Below are 22,169 nucleotides of genomic sequence, written 5' to 3'. Positions count from 1 at the left end.
GGATAAATATTCTTTTATTATTATTTACCATGGATATTTGTTTAAAAATGCTTAACATTGAATATGTCAGATATTTAAAGTGTAAAACATTGTGGAATATAAAACTTATAAGCATCAAAATGAGGAGTACTTTCCTAATGAGGAGCAGTTGAGTGGTATGACACTACCTGGTAATGAAATGTCTTTGGGATGAGGCCTTCAGCTTTATGACAGTTCTTCGAGGGTTATCTTGTCATCTTCAAGAATAAGCAGGTCCTGTCCCCCTGGAGTTCTGTCTTGGTTTTTTCTCATTAATGCTTGGTCAGTGTAGAACAAGCTGGGTGTTGTGTTTGAACCATTATTTAATATTAATCCAGCATTTATTGCAGAGACATGGCTTGTTGAAAATTTGGACCACACTTGGATGTGTCCATTCCCCTATGTCTACCAGTTTTTCACAGCTCTAGGTAGTGGAATTTCAGTGGAAGGGTGGTTATTTTTGGAGTTAACTCTGGTTGAAGCTGAAAAATCTAATTGCTTTGAGTATTGCTGATTCTTCCCTGTACCATCTACTAGTTCTCCTTTTATATATCTATTTATTTGTATTTATTTATTGATTGATTTATTTTTGCAAAACTTCTGTTTTCCTTGCCCTTGTGCATCAGTCCCCAACTTGGATCAGCATATCTGACTTTAGATTCTAAGTCAATAATGAAACCAGTTAATTCACCATGAAAGTTCTAATTCTTTTACAGAGTTTTAGCGTTAAATATTTACTTATGTGGATATCATTGTAGTTCACACATTTGGGCAGTCATTTGACTTGATTTTCCAACTTTTTCTGGAAACTAGGAATTTGATGATGGACTCAAGTTCTTGGGCAAACCATTTATTGGCATATGTCAAGTGATGTATCCCATAATAGCCACTTCCCAGTAGTGACCTTTTCCCATGTCATGATTTGCAAGACATTGACTGGGTCACCATGTATTCTCACTGGGATCTGCGCTTAGAGCAAGTCAGTACAAGTGCTGTAGAACTACTTGTCATGGTTTTTAATAAGTGATAGTGCTTTGTATTCTCTCTCTCCTGTGTTTGTATAATCTGAGACTGCTGCTTGGTGTGAACTGTGATTTGAGCCTGAGTTATAGTTACTGTGAAGCCTGTTATCAAGGTTGGGCAATGATAGTGTGGACTCTCCTTTCTAAGGGCAAAATTAGAATGTACTCTGATACTTGATAGAGAGCTCACATAAGGAGGCATATTTTGTGTCATATGAGATTGCTATTACATTAACTTGTCTAGCTGCAGTTTTTCAAGCGGTTTTCTAGTTGTGTGATTTAGGGCTGTTTTTCTCTGATCACAGTATGAAAAGTGCTCATTTCTTTGCAGATAAAATTGTCAAGATCAGGCATTCCTTTCCTACGAGGTCCACATCTGCTAGGCCTATGATGTGTAGAGTTTGACTATGTTGACTATAAGGTCATAAGCAGGGTCTCACCTGTTTGACCTACATATATTGCAGTCTGGACACTATGTGGTTAACAGGATCATGCCTCAGATGGCTAGGACCAGAGTGTTTCTGTTAGTTCTGAGAGACTTTGTTAATTCTGATCCCTAAAAACCCAGCAATTGTCCTTCACATTCTAAAGAATTATTGCTAAATCCCTTGTCTCCCTTTTACTGGGAAGGTTACTGAGAAGGTAGTGTACACTCTATTGCATTCACATTTAACATTCCAGAGCCTTTAAGTCCTTGTCAGTCAAGTTAATGATCTTCTGAAGGTAAAATGGCAAAGACTGTATTTATTTATTTTGCATTTGCTTACCAGGAATATCCAACTGGACACAGGTCCATTTTCATTGGTGGCCCGGGGAGAAAAGCTCCAATTAGATACATAATATTTAGATAAAATCCCATGAGAATATCATGCAAATCATGTTGATGCAAAAATATACATAAAATAAAATCACATAAAATGCAGTAGTACATAGCATGTACTCTGGCCGTTTATTTTTATTCCATCATATAGCTTGTGCAAACAATTTAAAAGCAAAATTGGAAGTACAGTGAAATGATGTGGAGTGCAAGAGGAGTACATACAATGGGTATTATAAGATAGTCTGCTTTGTATGTTAGGTAGTATATGTGATATAGCCCATAGCTCTAAGGACATTTAATTTTACTATCTAGTTTCACATAGTTGGAGACCAAATGTTATTCAAGGTTTTTATACTGCGTTATTGATGATGTAGTAATGCTGTTAAGCCAGGTGAGTGAGCGTAAGGGTTAAGTAGAGGGCGTATTATTTTCGAGGTGGGGATAAATTGTTGATTAATTGTTTATCCTGGGGGTTACAGGAGCATAGCCAAACATTCTTAATGAGAGCCTTGAGAATTCTTTTTTAAATTGTGTGGTGGAGGTATTAGAGGTGAGGTGACAAGGTAGGTTATTCCATGCTTTAGAGATGGAATAGCCAAAGAGAGCGTTCCCGGCTTCATTATTGTGTTTGATGACTTGTAGGTGGTTTTAGGTTGTTGATCTTAGGGTTCTTGTTGTAGAATAAGGTGCAACTAGCATTTGGAGTGCTAGGATTTTAGTTGGGTAGTAGTATAGCTTATGTGCCAGCATTAATTGGTTGAGTTTTAATAGGTGAGGTAGTTCTAACCAATTTAGCTGTTTGAGTGCTGCACAGTATAAGGGGTTTCAGTAGCAAATCTAGCAATTTTGTTGTAACAAGGTTCTAGTTTGTTTAGGTCGATCTTGCAAAGGTGGTCAATACTGGGGTAGCATAGAGGAGGGTGGACAGTAAATGTGTCCAAGCTATGGTAGACTTAAGTTTCCTTAGTGAGAGATTGTTCCGATAGAGGAGTCCAAGTTTTTTGTGTGCTTTTTTGATTGTCTGGGCTATATGAATATCAAATCTGAGGTTATTGTCTATTTTCTACCCCTAAGAGTTTGTTGTGGGAGGTGGGGGTGATCATGTTAATTGTTCAGGAAAATTATGGTAAAGTTATTATATGGAGGGGATTTGCCTGGTCCAAAGATGAGCAGTTTGGATTTAAGGTAAGTAGGGAATTGGTGAACCAAGTCTCTGCTAGGGAGAAGCATTCTTGGTTAGTGAGTGGTGGTCATGTAGTGTGTGGGCTGCAAATATAAGAGTGATGTCTGCATAATGAACGAGTGAGGCATTGGGTGTGGTGGTAGAGAGTTGGTTCTAATTGTTCTTGCTCTGTCCATGGCATCTGACACTGTGGACCATAGCATCCTTCAAGAACTCCTGAAACACTTGTGGTTTATCAGGCTTTATTCACTAATGGCTTGCCTCTTACTTCATAGACTGCTTCCAGTCAAATAGCTTTAAGGATTAATTCATCTGGAATAGGATTGTCTTGGGATTCTGTTTTGGCTCCAGTGTCACCACACTGTTTATATGCTGCTGTTTAAAGAGGTCATTGCAGATAAAGGAATTTATCATCTGCTGTTTAAAGCATGGATGTCATAAGTAGCTTGCCTGTATTATCTTACCTTCTTTTGGGTGTCTGTGCCTGATTTAAATGTTTTCACAGACTAAATGCCATGCTGCAGTGGATATGAAAGAACTAATTCAAACTCAAAAGGCAAAAGCCATGTTAATTTGTGCCACTGTTCATCTCATTTTCTTCTTTCTCTCTCAACTTACAGTGGAAATCATTTGGAGTTTGTTTACTTTGTCAGTGATTTGGCCTGCACAGGATAACAGATTTCTATTAAAAGACTAGGTGTCAGTCATCATCAAGACTCTGTACTTTCATCTGGAGGATGTCGGCTGGATCAAAAACCTTATATTTTCCATGAATTTAGCAGTGGTAGTTAATTTGTTCTCTAATTACTGCCTTAATCCAGTGTAGAGTCATGAGAGAAGCCAGAGCCTGTCATTTCACTCAATGTATGAAAGGTATAGATGTTAGATTAGTGTCCTGTTTAGAATATCACAAGATGCACTCACACAGATGCCTACTCAAACATGGCGAGTCCAATTATGGCAATTTAGAAGCTCTCAGTTTCCCTTATGTTACGTCTTTGGAGCGTATGAAGTTTTCATTGGATGTTCTGATTTCCTGTCTGGACATAAGGGAGTGCAGACTAGGCAGGGAAGGCACCCCAGCTGAGAATCCTGCTGGAGTCACCAAGCATTACTAACCAGCAACTCTAACCACTGTGCCATTATGCTACACATGCCCTGGTTATACCTCTGTTGGATCCATTTATTTTTCTCCAGCTTCAGGTTTCTGATGGTGAGCTGACACATCTGCAGGGGTTTCAGAATTCTACATCAAAGCCATCGAGTGGAGCTTTTTGCACAAGTGATATTATGCATTTATGTATGATCTGCACTAGCTGCTATGAAAACCTACTGAGAAAATTTTGCTACTCACATATGGTTCTTTACTTAACTTGGTTCCTGCACACGCACAGGGGTTGCTGATGCCCTGTATCCCAACGAGGCATGTCAGGGTCTGTTAGCTGTTCAGAGGACTCACTGTTAACTTTACTAACATTATTAACCACTATTGCAATGATGGCAGTTTAGTTTCCTCCATCTTTCTTCATCTGTCCAAAGCTTGTGATGCTGTCTGTCTTTCTAAACTCTTAACTACAATCTTAACAATTAAACGTAGCCATTCTGCATTTACTTGGTTCCAGCAATATCTAACTAGATGCCAACAAGCTGTAAAATGGCAACAAAATCTCTCTTCATTACTGCGTGTAACCTTGGGAGTTCCACAGGGATCTATTCTGGGCCCTCCTTTTTATTCTCTTTACTAACAATCTTTATACTGCCACCCTGCTTGCTTCTTTAGTTCAATATGCCCTGATTTGTGGCGCCCCAACATTACAAAACCTCCAAAAAGCACCCTGCAGTCATTTAATGCTGTGGAATCTTGGCTAAACAGTGCACAACTTATACTTAACCCTAGCTAAACAAAACTCTTGCTGTTTTATCAAACTAGGGCTGCAGATGCCCACTTACCATTTAGTATTTCATCATTAAACTGTATGATTATTTCTCTTCAACAGTCATGTATTACATAAATAAGGGGCACACAGTCCTAGCCTGTCTGCTGGCTGGCATTACAGATCTGGGAGACAGCCATTGCTGTGGAGTTGCACCTGATGGCTCAGTACACTCTAGCAGACCACCTCAGATGACACTTTTAATAGATCTCCATGAGTGGCAGCTGCATCAGGAAACCTTTCTCAGCATACTCCAGAAATGGGGATCTCCTCAAGTAGACTTCTTTGTCATTGACAGAAATGCTCAGTTAAAAAGATTCTCTTCCAAGAGCAAACTTCACCCAGCATTGAGAACAGATGCATTTACCTTCTACTGGAGCCATCTGTTTTTGCATTTCCCCCCGTCTCTTCTTCCAAGGCTCCTCCTACAGAATCAGAGAAGAAGGATCAAGAGGTCATACTGATAGCTCGAGAATGACCCAAGCAGCAGTGGTACCCCCCCTGCTACTGAGTTTTACCAAAGGAAAAACCTTGGCATTTCCCCAGAGAGTAGATCTGCTGACTCAGGCAAAGAGAAATTTCGTGCACCCCAACCTGCAAACTGTCAAATTCACTGCCTGGATAATTTGTCAAAAATCTACCCTGAAGAATCCCCGAGTAGTCAGGTGCTTAATATCATTAAAGAGTCTAGAAGACCCAGTATGAAGAAAACGTACTGTGCCAAGTGGAAAAGATTCTGTCTATCTGGTGTCAACAGCAAGGCCTCATTCCTGTCTCTACCAGCATTTTAGACATTTTGGAGTACCTGGCTATTTTGGTGGACAAAGGCTTATCCTTATCCATTAAGATTCACACCTCTGCCATTTCAGCCCAAATCTCTACTCTTCCTCCTATCTTTTTCTTTCATCCTAATGAAACAGTTCCCTAGGGGAGTGCTGTATGTTCGGCTTCCCAGAAGGCAGTCACCCCTCCTTGGGACCTCACCATTCTAGAAAAAAATTACCTTAACCCCTTTGAACCAGCTGCGTCAGCTGATTTAAAATTCTTGACCTGAAAGACTGCCCTTTTACTGGCTATCACCTCAGCTGGGAGGGTCTTCCGAGTTGCAAGCCCTCATGGCATTGGAATCCTTTATCTTCCACCTAGACAGAATTTCACTCAAATTTCATCCTTTCTTTATGCCCAAGGTGATCAAGGACACTTCTCTGAACCAAGTCATATGTTTTCTACCTTCTTCCCTAAGTCAGAACCAAGTCATATACTTTCCTACCTTCTTCCCTAAAGCCAAAAAAATCAAGGGAAAGAACCCTTCACTCCTTGAATGTGCAGAGGCAACTTCGCTACTACCTTGATAGGACTAAAAGTTTCAGAAAATCAGAGCCATTTGTTTCCTTTGCCTTGGGCTCTGAAGGAAAACCAGTCTCCAAGCAAACGGTCTCCAAGTGGATCTCCCACTATATTTCCTTTTGTTACACCTACCACATGAAAAAGCCCCCTGAATCTGTTAGGACCCATTCAACTAGGGCCACTTCTACCTCCACTTCTTTCCTAAGCGGAGTGCCTACCAAGGACATTCTGGAAGCAGCTACCTGATCATCAGTGCATACCTTTACCGAGCACTACCATCTGTTAGCCTTCTTGAAGTCCGGAGTAGGATTTGCCACTGCCATCTTCTCTTTCCAGTAAGGCACCTTCCACCCTCATCTCAGCTTTGGGAATCATCCCATAAGTCAGGACTGCAACAGTTAAGCACAAAGATCATAGTACAGTTGTGTAAATTACTAAGAATACCACCAATGGAAATGAAAAACTGGACACAACAGTTTTTAATGCAATAAAAAATCAAACCAAAATAAAGGTAAAGCACTTTTCATCCAGCTTAATAGCCAGACTTCATCAGATAAGTAACCATTTAAAAGCACTTCTTAATATAGTAGAAAACACCCCTTCATTAATTCTAACCAATAACAACACAACAAACCCCCCGACCTTTCCTTGCGCAAAACATAATTTTAACAGTTATAAGTGGTAAAATATTCTACGTAAATACTTTGTTCAACAAGTGTTAGTGTTCTGCATAGCATGTAAACATACACATCTACTACACATTCTAAAATAATATAAAAATCTTATATATATTACATCTAAAAAATGAATGCATGTATTTTTTCTTTTTTTCATACTGTTAATTGCATATATTGCGCAAGCAAACCCTAAGAGTAATACTACCTAGTTAAGCTTCTTAATTTTAAAATACATGTAATAGATGTAACTTCATTTAAATCTGGTCTACTTGAATCTAAACAAAGCTGCCACAATAACTCATATTTTTCCAATAATAACTGATAAACCCCCCCCCAATTTCAGGTACCAGTTTTTCAGTAGACCTAAACAGAAAGCTGTGATTAGGGAACCTAGCACAATGTCTCGCTAGGGTGTTCTGTAATTTCCTTTTATTGATACTGTATATATGTTCATACACCCTTTCTTTAATCTTCATGTCAGTCTTCCCGATGTAGAATGCTGGACAGTTTTGGCCTTGGGCCAGATACACCACAGATTTTGAATTACAGTTAAACCTTCCATCAATCCTACAAGTCCTATCCCTCACTACAAATGAAGTTCCTGAGACCATGAGTTTACAAAAATTATATGAATCGCATTTAAACATACCTGGGGTTTTATAAAACTTTCATCTATGCCCCGCCAGTATGGCTTTCATATTTCTACTCCTTTTATCCCCTACTTTCTCTACAAGTTCACCCTCAGTCAACAAGAGGTTCCAATTCCTCAATAAAATTAATCCCAAGTGAATCTATACTGTAAGGGGTAATAAAACTCCCCACATAATCTCTTTTCTGTTTGGGAGCCTCATACTCCATCCCAAACACATCAGAAATGTTAGCATCGTTAGGATCCAATTGTGTTCCTATCATGTTGTCTGTCTGATGTCTACTTAAAATGGGTTTGCATATCCCAATTCTTCTCTTGTGTTGTACTTCATGCACCAGCTCAAGAATTAATGTTTCAGGATAACCTCTAAATAAAAGCATCCTTTTCAACACTTCACATTCTTTTATAAATGCATCATCTTCAGTCACCATTCTAGCTGCTTGTACTAACTGGCCTTTTACAACCGACTTTTTTTGGTGAGTTGGGTGTGAACTAGTGAAATGCGATAAGGAATTAGAATGTTTCCTTTCAGTAGATCTTGGCAACATACGTTTCCTAATTCTATCTTTTCCCATCTCCACATCTAAGTATGAGATGTTGTCTTGTTGGAAATTACTGATAAATCTCAAGAAACTAGTTGTGTTGTTTAAAGTACTTAGCAATTATTCAGCATCTGTTCGATTCCCTTTCAACATTAAAAAGAGTTATCTAGGAATCTAGTGTAAAGGCCAGTTTTTGCAATAATCTCCCCAGAAAAAATTAACTGATGTTCCCAGTGGGCCATCACCAGGTTAGCAAAACTTGCACCACATGGTGAGCCCATTGCAATGCCCATATTTTTTTTATCATGTTTGATTTATTTATTTATTTATTTTTTGCTGAATTACAAAGTTGCCGGTAGTTTTGGAGGGTGGTTGAGATTTTAAGAGTTCGTGATTGTGCCATGCTTTGCCTCTCTGTTTGAGGAGCTTTTTGGTTTTAGAGGATAGCCAGGGAATGCTTCTGGATTTTACTCATGCTTTCCTAAAGGAGGCTAGGCCATTCAAGATGGTAAGAAAATTTTTGTTGAAATATTAAACTGCTTGATCTAGGTGGAGATGTTTTAGTGGGTGACCAGTTGACTTGGTGGAGATGGGTGGTAAAGGTTTCTGGACAGAAGTTAGTTTTGTTAAGTTTGTGTGTGATTTCTGTAAGGGGACAGGAGTGACATTTTAGCAGGCAGGTTGGTAGGTGATCACTCAGGCTGTCTGGAAGACATCCTGAGTGTTGAGTCTGGATTTGTATTAGTAAGGGCCCAGTTAATGATGGATTGTTTACTGGTATGTTTGTCAACCCTAGATGGATTAAGAATTAACTGGGTAAAGCCATAGAGGTTAATATGATTTGAGAGATTGTTAGAGGAGATTGTTTTCCAGTCAAAGTTAGTCACCCAATATAATAGTGTCCGGTCTTATTGTTATTGAGCACCAGTCATCTTCAATAGTAGATGGATTGTTAGATGGGGAAGGTAGATGGCTGTAATTATAATATTCTTGTGATGGTTTATTTGGAAACGGGTGATTAGTATTTCCATGTTTGAGATGATTGGAGGAGTGAACATTAAGGTGTTTGAGTTTTAGACTGTCTTTATATAATATTGCTACTCCTCCACCTCATTTAAGGGTTCTATCTAGTCTTTGGATATTGTAACCTACAGGTAGGATATATTGATCCCGAATGTGTAGTTTGAGACAGGTTTCAGTTAAGATGGATATGTGTGGTGAGTAGTGAGCAATAGTTTCATGGAATTTATGGATTTTGTTTAATAGGCTTCTTAGGCTAAGATTTAAAATTAAAAGGTCAAAGGTACTGTGGTGCAAGTTATAGATATCAATTGAGAAAGGTTCATTTTGCAGTGGAGGTAGAGGGTAGGCTGGGTGGGGGCTGGATTGGGGTGAATGTCACCACAGAGAAGTGTGTAATTATGTAAAGTGGGGATATAGGTACGCAAGTTTAAAAAGAAGTCTTAGGATTTTGTAAGTAGGGTAGGTGAAAAACATTTATTTATTTATTTGCATTTGTTTACCGGGATGGTCCAGCTGGGCCAGAAGTGCCCATTTTCAGTGGAGTCCTGGGGAGGAAAGCTCCACATATAAGACATTTCACATACAATACAGAATTTACATTAATAAAGACATTTAGTAGATGATATTGGCAGCTTATACAACTGGTGAAAAAAAACAGTACATAAGTAATCATTCTCAAATCAAAGATATTATACAAGCAACACAGAGTATATACATGAGAACATTCCATAGGAGGTAGTTTTCAGCTAGCAAAATTTATATAGGACACTTCATGCAGTGGATGCAAAGCAGATGTATGAATTAACTAGGTACTTAAACTTTTCACATGTTTAGGAGGTGTAATAGTGGAGCGATAGGCTATATGAGTCCTATTGCAGGAATCAGCAAAGTTGGTGGATATTGTTGCAGTTATAAGTGGTATGATATTAAGGTAGGCTGCAAGAGTACCTGAATGTCTCACCTGGTACAATGGTAGGTCTATAAGGGTTAGGAAGAGAGGGAAGTAGACAGGAGGGATCAATGGTAGAACAGAGGGTTAGTAGAAGAGGGAAGTGGACAGGACGGAGAGGCAGAGTATGTAAAAAGACAGGTGAATGTGAAAGGAGGATGCCAGAGTAGTAGAGTGAGGGTGAGAATAATTGTGATGGTTGAAGTTAGGTTATATGAGATGTGGTGTTAGCAGATGTGGACAGCCAAGATGAGGAGAGATGTTTCAGAGATGTCTTGAAGAGGGTTACTGAGCGGGTGGATCTAAGTGTTGAGGGGAGGGAGTTCCAAAGTTTTGCAATGGTAAAGGAGTAAAGCATCTGGCCAGCCGAAAGTTTGGGTGTTTCTACATTTACAAGCAGTTGGTTGTTGGATCGAAGTGGTCAGTTAGGATGGTATAAAGTAAGTATAGAAGACAGAGCAGGGCACATGGATAGATTATGAATGAGTTAGATGGATAAAGGTGAGATAGTTGGGGAGTTCAAGCCATTTTAGGTTGCGTAATGATAAGCAGTGGTGGGATGAGTAGAAGGCGTTAGTTAGACTTAGCAATTTTGTTGTAGCATGAGTCTAGTTTGGAATTTAGAGAGGATTGAATGTTGGTGAAGAGGGGGGGGCACAGTATAAAAGATAGGGTAATAGAAAAGAAGAGGCAAGGGAAAGCCGGGCTGATGCACTGAGTAGATGTTTGCATGGGTAGAGAGCACCAAGCTTCTGATGCATCTTTTTGACACTGGACAGGATGTGCAGCTCCAGTGTGAGGTTTTCATCCGTAATGACACCTAGGAGTTTTGTGCTAGGTACAATATCAATGGTGGTACCATTTAGAGATTGAATGGTGACGTTCTCTTTTTGCAGGGGTGTGGTCATTTTGGGGGCAAAGATTACTAGTTTGGTTTTGTTGGAGTGCAGGGCAAGATGATTTAGACATCCAAATTTTGGTGGAGGCGAGGGCGTTTTGGGTGAGTTGGTGTAGTTCTGAGGAGTTGTTTGCAGTGCAGAGATAGTGGAGTCATCTGCTTACTGGATGACTGATCCTTGAGAGAGAGTGGTGTGGAAGTCATTGATAAATATGCTAAACAGAAGTGGACCTAAAATGGAGCCTTGAGGAACACCAGTGGTGGTGTTTAGGAAAGGAGGAGTAAGAGTTCTGCCATTTACTTGATTGTTGCCTGTTAGTGAGGTAATTAGTGAACCAGTTTAGAGTTTGAGGTGAGGTACCACTGTTTGATAGTTTTGTTAGGAGACTATGGGATATAATATCGAAAGCTTTAGAAAGATCAAGAAATAGTGAAGATCCAGCATCACAGGCTCAGCTGACCGTGTCTGTGAAGGATATGAGGGCAGTGGTGGTACCATGTCCTGGCCCAAATCCGTGTTGGATGGGAGAGAGGATGCGGTTGTGAGTCAGATGAAGAAGTTGAAAATTAATAAATATTTCCAGAATTTTAGAGATAGGTGATAGTATGGCAATGGGGTGGAAGTTGGTGGTGTCTATGTTGTGGTCCCCCTTGTGTAGAGGGAGGATATAAGCTTTTTTCCATATGATGGGCATATAAGATTTTTGGATACATCTGTTGAGAAGTATGCAGATAGGGTAAGCATTTGAGTTGGCTGAGATTTGCAGGTATTTGGCGGGTATAATTTCAGGGGGATTTGTGCATCGTTTGAGTTTTAGAAGCAATTTTTTAATAGTCTAGGTGGGTGGGTATAGGTGACAGAGTAAAGCTGGGAAGAGGGAGTGTACTGGTGTTATCTGTGGAGAGGTCTGTGGTGGACAAGTTTTTTCTTGGGAAAGATAGCCGTTAGATTGGCTATGGTATCTATGAAATAGGAGTTGAAGGTTGCAGCAATTTCAGTGGGTATTTTATCTGGGTCTGAGCAAGGATTATTAGCAGACCCTGGGTTTAATAGAGTTGAGAGAGCTCCAGAATTTTTTTTGGTTTTGCTTGTGTTGATTTTGTAATATGAGGTGGTGGTCTTTTTTGTTTTGTAGTACTAGGCACTTAACCTGGTTTTGGAGCTGTTTGTATTGGGCGAGGTCAGCTGATTTTTGTTTTTTTTGCCAGATTTTCCATGATTTGTCACTGCGTTTCATGAGATCCTTAGTGGATGTTGTTAGCCAACTGGCATGGTTGGTCTTTACTCTCTTTTGTCTAAGGGGAGCAAGGTTGTTTAGTATGCTGAGGAATGTTGAGTTGAAGAACCCAACAAGGGGAAGTGAAGTGATTTTAGTGCATCCCAATTGATGCTAAGCAACGTTTGGTTAAAGTGAGATGGACAGAACTAGAATTCATCTCTGGTAACCCTGTACTGATGTTTATTAATTGTTGCGGTACAGTCGCATTGTGTAAAGGCTGGTAAATCGTCACTTATACTATTGGAAAGTGTACCAGCAGATACGATCTTATTTAGGATGCACACTAAAATCCAGTCTAGGATTAGTATTAATTTTATTAGGCCTGGTTTTAATGAGAAGAGTTGAGAGGTAGAGTTATTAAATACATGGGGTGATATGATAAAGCTGTGTAGAGGGGTTGGAGGTGAAGATTATAAGTTGGTGAGTGGACAACTATAATTTAAGTTATGGTAATGTGTAGAAATATAAGTGGATAGCAGAAAGGTTGTTAATGTGGTGAGTAGAAGTAGCAAGTTGGGTGGCAGTATTTTGAGCATTATTGGAGAAGTCTTGATTAATAGTGGGTGGCTAGTGGAGAGGTTAGGTGGAGAAGAGAAATTGGATATCTTAATTGTGTATGAGGTAGGGTAAGTGGGAGTCTGATAGGATGATGGGGATTGGCTAGGAGTTGGAGTAGGTGTGTTCAAAGTGTAAAAGTAGGGAAATTGGAGGTGGATGGAAATGGGGGTAGGGGAGTGGAGTGAGCCCCAGTGAAGTAAGGGTGAAAGGAGGGGGTGGAACCAGGATTCTGGTAGCATGGAGAGAATAAGAAAAAACAATCAGTAGTGCAAAGCTGTAATAGTTCTATTTGTAAACTTGAGCTAAAAGTGAAAGGTAAGACTATTGCTTGTAAGTTGTCAAAAGTATGTAGCCACAAAGCACATGATGTGAGATTGCTGGGAGAATTAAAAAAGTAACAACAGTATTGGGCAAGTGTGAAGGGGGTCAATTGTTTGTGGCAAAACTTAGTCAGAAAAGAAAGTTGTACAGTGAAGAAAATCATAAGGGTAGAATAGAAGGAATACCAGAGGCTTTCTGGTGATATGCTGCAATTAGATATGGTGACACACAGTTGCATTAAAGAATGCAGGAGTTTATTCCAGCAGTGAAACTAACATTAACTTAATACTCTGCAGTTAAATGTCATGGGTTGCCACAGAGTACTTCAGATAAAGGGTGTAATTTCTTTCCAACAGTCAAAGGTTGTAATTCTGTACAAGCTGGTTGCAGCTTTGAGACCTAAGGTGGGGAGAGAGAAGGATCATTTAGTAGGTAGTAAGTTCAGAAATAGGTAGGAATAACAAATGTAAAGAAGAAAAGACAAGTAGAAGGGATGTTGTGCAGTAAAGAAGAGTCAGGAAGGGAGGATTGGTACGAAGGAAAGAAAAAAAAAGATTCAGATATAGAAGTAAGGGAGAAAGGCAATCCTGGTACAGAAAGAGGGCAGGAGTACCGTTGCTTAGCATAGATGTGACATTAACATGCATTAGGGAAACACTTCAGTGATAAGAGCTTACATTTTTTGTAATTTTTAAACTGATGAATGTATGTGCTGTTTGTTTTTATTAACTGCTGCCTATTTAAATAATTTGTTTAAATGACTTATTCATTATATTTGGTTGGTTGATTGGTTAGGTTTTGTCATATGAAGAAACTAGAAGCTTTATAAAGACATTTGGTTAAGTAATGTAGATGTTCTTAGTGTTTCCCTGTTGCAGTCATCACACTTGGGTTATTCTGCCAGGGGTAGCCCTCAGTTGGCCCAAATATCAGAGGCTTAGTATTTCTGCGTCGGTTGCTGTCTTTCCAGGACTGACGTCAGGTCATCAGTGGTATAAAAACAGGCAGCTGACGCCATTGCATCAGTCTTTCTTGCTGAGGAGCCCGAAGCAGAAGCAGTTCGCCCGAGTGCCGGTTGGCCGCTACTTGAGTTTTCATTTCCGAAATTGAAGTTGAAGTCTTCTAAAGCTAAGTACCCCATTGGGGATTCTTTTTTCTTGCTCTAATCAATGTCAGAAAATGTTAACAATTGTCTCAGCTACGGAAAGCAAATAACACACCGAAATTTCCATTCTTACTGCGTCACCTGTTTAGGCCCAGACCACGACATTCCTCGCTGCCGGTTTTGTGCTTTTTTCAATGCCCAAACTATTCATCGTCTGGCCCTTATTGTAGCTAAATACTTTCGCTGTCTATCTCCATATTCCGAAATAGCTTCGGTAAGCCATCCGACTACCGATCTTCTGAAAAATCGTAAGGATAAAGAAAGAGACAGAACGCACCGGTCTAAAACTGCCGCTGACGCTTCTGTTAAGCTAGTCACCAGTTTGCCGGTACTCAGTGAGGTGCTTTCACAGCCCCTGATGCCTGCATCGATGGATTCGCAGGCCGCTACTGAGACCCGTTCGGAGTCTGGTATGCCGCAAGATTCTTTGACTAAGGAACCTGTGAGCGTCTGTACCTTGGATGGGTCCAGAGCCGCTGTGCAGGCACTGGCTTCTGAGGAAGTTCTTCGCACTACCGATATTCAGCACAAACCGACAACTTCTTTCGCTTCTGCAGTTCTTTCTAAAACTACCAAGTTTCTAAGGCCCAGAATATGCACTACACCTATAGAAACGACGACCCAAACTTGTGCGCCTGCTTTCTTACCACAGTCACAAAGGTTTAAAATGGTGGAAGAACTTATCATGCTGATTAGGGGAAACCAGCCTTCCCCTGCTAAAAGAAAGAGACTTGTCCCCAGCTGTTTTATCTGACCAAGAGTCCGACTCTGAGGTTTCTGATTATGAAGACATGCCCTTATCTGCTTATGAAGATTCAGATGCAGAGGAATCCATTCCTTCTGCCCCTCCTCCAGAGAAATTTTCTTTTGATGAAGCCCTACATACTTTGAGAGAGCACTTCCTTTGGGAATGTCAGGATTATCCTCAATCCAAAAAGAGACTCTGGGAATTTTTAGATTTACCACAGCACAGACCCTTTGCTATCCCTCCTGTTCTGGATGATGTCTTTATGGAATCCAGTCTAACTCCTGATACTTTACCTCCTGCTTCCAGGAAACTTGACAGGTGTTAGAGTCCCTGACTCGCACAAATGTAATTTCAAGAATCCTACTGCTGACGCAGAGGTCATCTCCCAAGGGCCTAAAGGAATAAAAGCAACCACAGCTAAGAATCCCACCCCCTCAGACAGGGATTCTCGAGCCTTAGACAGATGGGGTAAAAAAGTATATACCTCTGCAGGTCTTGTCATTAGAGCATTAAATTGTCAGTTCCACATGCTGAAATACCAGCAACATACCATGGAACTCAAACAAAAAATGATCTACCTTCCCTAACTGTGCAGAAAATAAAGATTTACAGGACCTTATGCATTCTGCAAGCCAAATCAGTAAGCATACCCTGCAATGTGGGTTTGATGCCCTACAACTATCCTGCAGGGCAGCAGTCACAGGTTCTGTACTTAGAAGGCATTATTGGCTTAAGGAACAGACTTTGCCAGGTCATGTCAAATCAAAATTATTGGACACACCACTGAAAAAAAACAATCTATTTGGCACTAAAGCAGAAGAGGTTTTTAAAAAGATGGAAGAAAAGCTATGTCTGTGCAGACATACTTTTTGCAAGTTCAGCCTCCAAGATTCAGTAGGCATTGCCCCTTAAAACATTGGTCCTTTCCAATCTCCTCAAGGCTACCTCAGACTAGACCTAGGGGAAACAGACCCCCCCCCAGACAGCAGTCTCAGGGTATGCAAAGATCGAAGCAATGGAGTACCTCCACTTCTAAACCAGGGAACGCCAAGCCACCCCCTTATGGAAAGAATTCAGAATGACATCTCAACTCCTCCTCTTACCTCTGCTCATGCCCATAGGAGTAAAACTTGCCTCCCATGCAAAAATCTGGGTCTCCATCATCAACGATTGATGGGTCCTCAACATAGTGCTCCAGGGATACAAATTTTATTTCCCCATGCTGCCAACCCCAAAGGGATTCCCAGATCTTCCTCCAAACCAGTGGGCAGAGGCACAAACCCAAATTCATTCCCTGCTCCCCATGAGGGCAATTCAGCCTGTTCCTGCAGATTGGATAGGCCAAGGTTTCTATTCCAGACTTTTTCTGGTACCCATAAAAGAGGGCACCTGGCACCCAATCTTAAATCTATCTATTCTAGACACCTTCCTGATGGTACCAAAATTCAAAATGCTCAAACTGCAGCAGCATCTCCCTATGCTGTCCAAAGATTCCTGGTTAGCCACTTTAGACCTCAGAGGCCTATCTGCATATCTTAGTCAGAGATTCTTGCAGAATATATCTAAATTTCAGGGCAGGATCTATGCATTATCAGTTCTCTGCACTTCCATTTGGCTTATCCACTGCTCCCAGAGTTTTCACAAAATGCCTGGCTCCAGCCATTGCTTTTTGCAGACAGAAATATTAAAATTTACCCTTGCTTGGAGGACTCCCTGATTCAGGCAGACAGTCAGGAAAAGCTGTTACAGCACCTGACATTTGCAAAGGACTTACTAACCTCACTGGGGTACACTATCAACGAAAATAAATCCAGACTAGTCCCCAGTCAAATAAATTGTATTCCTGGGAGCAAGCCTGGACACAGCATCCCAGATGGCATTTCTAACTCCATAAAAACAAGCCTATCTGACAGGCTACTTCTCTCAACTGGCCACCAGAACCCAGTTATCCGCAAGGAAAATCCTGCAAGCCCTAGGGTTCATGGCTTCCTGCATTCTACTAATTCCATATGCCAGACTGCATATGAGGAAACTTCAGTAGTACTTAAAAAGCCTTTGGTGTCAACATTCTCAGGACCTGGAAACTATTATACCTATGATACCTTGTCTAAGGAAAGATTTTCTTTGGTGGGCAGCAGCATGCAGCCACAACAAGGGACTTCCCTTTTCACAACCCCATGCCACCCATACCCTAACCATAGATGCATCAGACTGTGCCTGGGGTGCTCACCTGGATGGCAGGTGCTTTCAGGGCCACTGGAGCCCAAACCAAATTCATCTGCACATCAACCAAAAAAGGTGCTAGCTGTTCAGCATGCTCTGACAGCTTTCAGATCACTGCTCTCTCCAGGGCCTCTACTAATCAAAACAGACAACACCACAGTAATGTGGTACATCAACAAGCAGGGGGGACCCTGCTCTTACCCACTCTGCAGGCTAGCCATGACCCTGTGGAACACTGCCCAGCCATGCATATTCACCTGCAAGCTCAATTCCTGCCAGGCAACCAAAACTCTTTGGCAGACAACTTGAGCAGAAATCTCTTAGACCTACATGAGTGGCAATTAAACCACAACACCTTCAGCCTTGTGACCCAAAAATGAGGTACCCCAAAATGGGCTACCCTGAAAGTGGACCTATTTGCCTCCCCCTACAACCACCAGCTCAGCAAATTCTGCACCAGGGGACCTCACAGCAAGGCCTGGAAAGTGGATGCCCTATACTTCCAGTGGGTAAACCTCTCAATCTATGCATTTCCCCCTCTACCTCTTCTTACCAGAGTATTACTCAAAATAAGGGAGGAAAGACCAAGGGCAATCCTGATTGCCCCAGACTGGCCATGCCAACACTGGTACCCACTACTGCGTAGTCTGTCCCAGTTGCCTCCATGGCACATCCCCCAGATTCCAACTCTCCTGACTCAGCAGGAGGGAGAGTTCTTGCATCCACAGTTGTAGACCCTGAGCCTAGCAGCCTGGCTTATTCCTTGACTTCTCCTCCAGTGGCCAGCCTAAGCAAACAGGTCCTGGATGTCATATGTGAAGCCAGATGACCCAATACTAGAAAATCCTATGTTGACAAGTGGAGAAGGTATTGTTCCTGGATCCAGACTAAAGGAGCTGACCCAGCACAGCCCTCCTTACCTCTCATCCTGGATTACCTAGCAGACCTACTCTACAGGGGCCTATCCTTCTCTTCCATTAAAATCCATGCCTCTGCCATTTCTGCATATTACAGCACTGAGCCACCCCTCTTCTCACACCCTCTCATCAAACCGTTCCTGAGAGGGGCTAACAAATTAAGGCCACCAAGAAGAGCCCCTACTCCTGCTTGAGGCCTTAACTTTGTGTTGGAAAAGCTCAAGCCCCCCCCCCCCTTTGAGCCTGCAGCCTCAGCAAAGTTAAAATTCCTCTCATGGAAAACAGCCTTGCTTCTGGCCATCACTTCAGCTAGAAGAGCGTCTGAGCTACAAGCACTTATGGCTGTGGAACCTTTGATCATTTTTCATGCTGACAGGGTCTACCTCAGGACCAACCCAACTTTCATGCCAAAAGTGGTGTCCAGTGTGGCTCTCAACCAATCTATTAATTTGCCCACCTTTTTCTCTAAACCTCAAAATAAGGGGGAAAGGATCCTGCACTCTCTAGATGTGCACAGACAGCTCAGATTCTACCTGAATAGGACTAAGCCCTTTAGGAAATCTGACCAGTTACTAGTCAGCTTTGCACCAAGGGCAGAGGACAAAACCATATCAAAACAAACCATCTGCAAATGGATAGCACACTGCATCCATTTCTGTTACAAACTCCATGGGAAACCAGCCCCACAGGGGGTCAGAAAACATTCTACTAGGGCAACTTCAACCTCTACAGCCTTTCTCAGAGGGGTCCCTTCCAGGGACATCCTGGAAGCTGCAACATGAAGTTCTATTCATATCTTCATCAAGCATTACCACCTGCATATCTTTTCAAAATCCAGGGCAGGTTTTGCAACCGCAGTCTTGCAGGGCATACCAGCCAGCCCCAACTCTTCTTGACTACCTCCATCTGCTCCTCAGTTTTGGGAATCAACCCAAGTGTGTGATGACTGCAACAGTGAAACATGAAGAACATAGTACAGTTGTGCACACTTACCATAAATGTAGATGTTCAAGTGTATTCACTGTTGCAGTCCTGGTCTCCCACCCTCCAGCCCCCTTGTCTCTTTCTCTCTCTCTTCCTCACCCTTACAGGGCTATTGGTATTTACGTTTTACTGGTGATGTTACTCCACCATAACTTAGCTCTCTATTGGGGGCTCCTGACATTCGGGGCAAGAAAAACTGATGTAGTGGCGTTTGCTGCCTGTTTTTATACCACTAACAACCTGACGTCAGTCCTGGAGCGACAGCAACCAACGCAGAAATACTAAGCCTCTGGTATTCGGTCCAACTGAGGGTTACCCCTGGCAGGATAACCCAAGTGTGATGACTGTAACAGTGAATACACTCGAACATCTACATTTATGGCAAGTGTACACAACTACTTTCTTATGAAGTCCTAGTTTTTAAATGGACAATTATTTTTATAATGAGAGTTTTGGTTTATTTCAGTTCTCATTGTCTCTGTATGGATTTGTGTAGACTCAACATGTAACTTTTGTTTTTTTTGGTTGTATTTCTTTGTCTGCCAGTGCTTGAGTGGTTTTTCATTTGTGAGTGAGAGTATCCAAGAGGAGCTCTCTAGGTTAGGAGGAAGGGGTGTAGAGTATGTGAAAAAATTTAGAGCATTACAAAGCTGCATGTTGCACAATAGAAGGAGAGTGATCGCATATTTTGTAGATGCATTGGTTTAGTGAGGCAGGTACATAAAGAGTATTGAAAAGACTGGCAGCTGTAGGTAGGCTTAAAGACTGATGTCAGAAAATCTATGGATGTATCTTTTCCAGCCATGCAAAATCGTTTTTTAAATTTGTACAGCAGTATCTTTGGTCTAGTTAATTGTTTTGTTTAGTCTCCCTTATTACGCAAGTGAAGGTAAAGGGAATTAAATTAGGGTCCTTGTGGACGAATCTTGTTTGCAACTGCTAGTTTTATCCACTTACATTTTGCAGTGGCAGATGTAGCAGTGTACCAATTGTATGTTATGAGGAAGAGCTAGGGTATGGAACGAATTTCCAGTGATACACTGTGACTCTACAAATAAGTTCAGATGTTTGGAGTTTATGAAAAAATGGTAGGATGGAGTACGGACAACTGTGTAGGACTTCCTGCAGCAGTTATGTCAACTTCAAAGACCAATGTGGTTTTCTGTCGGCATCTTTTGTAAGTTTGCATGGTATTTTGAAGTAATATAAACCCAACAGCCTGTGTAAAGATACATTTAAAATGTACATTTGTGCATTTTCTTCACTGCTGTTTTCAATATGAATCTCACTGTGTGTTTTTTTTTTCAAGAATGAATCTATCAAACCAGATGAGTTCAAATTTGAAATATTCCAGAAATTCCTCGACAAGCTGTGTCTTCGTCCTGATATTGACAAAATTTTGATGGAACTGTAAGTTGGAAGCTTTGTGTTAATACTTTTTTGCTGTTAGCCCACATTTAATAAAATTTAATTTTGATGCTGCGGAAATCATTTTTTGATTCGTTTTCTTGGCATTCAAACTGGTAAAATGTCTAGAGATATAAGTTATCTGTTGAATGTAGCAGTATTATGTTGAATAATCAACGTATAAAACAATAAATATCTGCAGTCCTTCACACTGTCTGTACAGGCTTTATGTCAGCTACCATGCTAACATCAGTACGCCTCATTCATGACTGTACAAGTAGGATTTGTATTTCTTTCAGTTGAGCCATTTTATTTTTTCCCAAACTCCTATGTGGCACACCTCATCACTAAGGGCTTTTCATCCAGAAAAAAAGAGGTCATTGTCCCACTGTACTCATCCCTCATTAGACACATTATAGACTACAACTCCCCCTTTGGTATGCACCTCTCAAGACATCTGCAACAACGGGAAAGGCCATAGAAATACATCACTAAAATAATCACAGGCCTAAAGCAGATGCCGTTTGCTGACTGTCTAAAAAAAACTCCAGCTATACTCTGTCGCATATCGTCTACTCAGAGGCGATTTCTGCTTAACATACAAGGTCTTGTCAAACCCAGAGCTGTTGGACATGCTACATTTAAAGAAATCCCAATCCCTCAGAGCCACACGCTCCAGGGATCTAAACCTTGTCATAACAGTGAACAAAACATGCTGGAGGGATAGGTTCCTGACCCAGAGTCCCCAGCCTCTGGAATCGACTGTCCATACATGTCAAGCAGAGCGCCTCTTTGGCCCTCTTCAAAAAGAACCTTGATGATTGGATGGGAGATTTCCTGTCAGTCACCCTGCTAGACAGGGGTCCATGGAAGTAAACATTGTGGGAAGAAATAACCAGGGAATTGTTTATGGCTAGGCTTGTATAGGCCCTAGGGCCGATAGCCTAGTACCAACCTATGATTGGGTTTGTACACATCTTTTGCCAGCACACATTATGATGTCGTGCACCGTAGTAGGAGACCTCATCTAGCCTCTGAACCCACTATTTCTTTTGTCCCAGTTATCTATTTCACATAAATGTATCTAAGTGTCCAAGCTCTCTAAAACCTTGTCTTGCTGGTTTATGTCATGATGAGCTGCAGGAATATCCATCTGGTGATGGAGAAGAAAGAAATCTAATTCTGATCCTTCTGTTTGTGGAGCTAAAATATTTTTACTCCAGTGGAAAACATATTTTTAGATTTGTTGAGTAGAGAAGTCTGAAGCAGAAGTCCAGCAGCGGCTTTGCATTTCCTTAAATTCTGCGTAAATCTGTTCTTCTGCTGGCCAAGCAGTCATGCTCCATGAAGATTTACTTTCGATGGACAGCTTTTATTTCTCCAGAGCAAGTTCAATTAATCTTTTAGCTGATAGCTTTGGACTTTTCTAATTATAGGCTTCGGAAACCCTTATGTGACCCTGGTCATAGTAAAACTCCTGTGTGGTCTGACCATCAAGATTTTC

The 22,169-nt window shown here is 41.2% G+C and overlaps 1 protein-coding gene across 2 annotated transcripts in view; it reads left to right on the top strand.

Moving 5' to 3' along the window:
• PLCB3 (phospholipase C beta 3) overlaps window positions 1-22,169 on the top strand; it is a 2,354,563-nt gene that overhangs the window by 1,500,753 nt on the left and 831,641 nt on the right. For both annotated transcript variants that reach the window (XM_044075790.1, XM_044075791.1), the window contains exon 8: window positions 20,568-20,668. In XM_044075790.1, coding sequence (XP_043931725.1) covers window positions 20,568-20,668 — 101 coding nt within the window. The remainder of the gene's footprint in view (window positions 1-20,567; window positions 20,669-22,169) is intronic.

The sequence above is a fragment of the Protopterus annectens genome, chromosome 6.part1 (assembly GCF_019279795.1).
Source record: "Protopterus annectens isolate FY-2018-M chromosome 6.part1, PAN1.0, whole genome shotgun sequence".
NCBI classification, from domain to species: domain Eukaryota; kingdom Metazoa; phylum Chordata; order Ceratodontiformes; family Protopteridae; genus Protopterus; species Protopterus annectens.
Note: the sequence above shows the minus strand (reverse complement) of the source record. Positions and strands in the feature narration are given on the sequence as shown.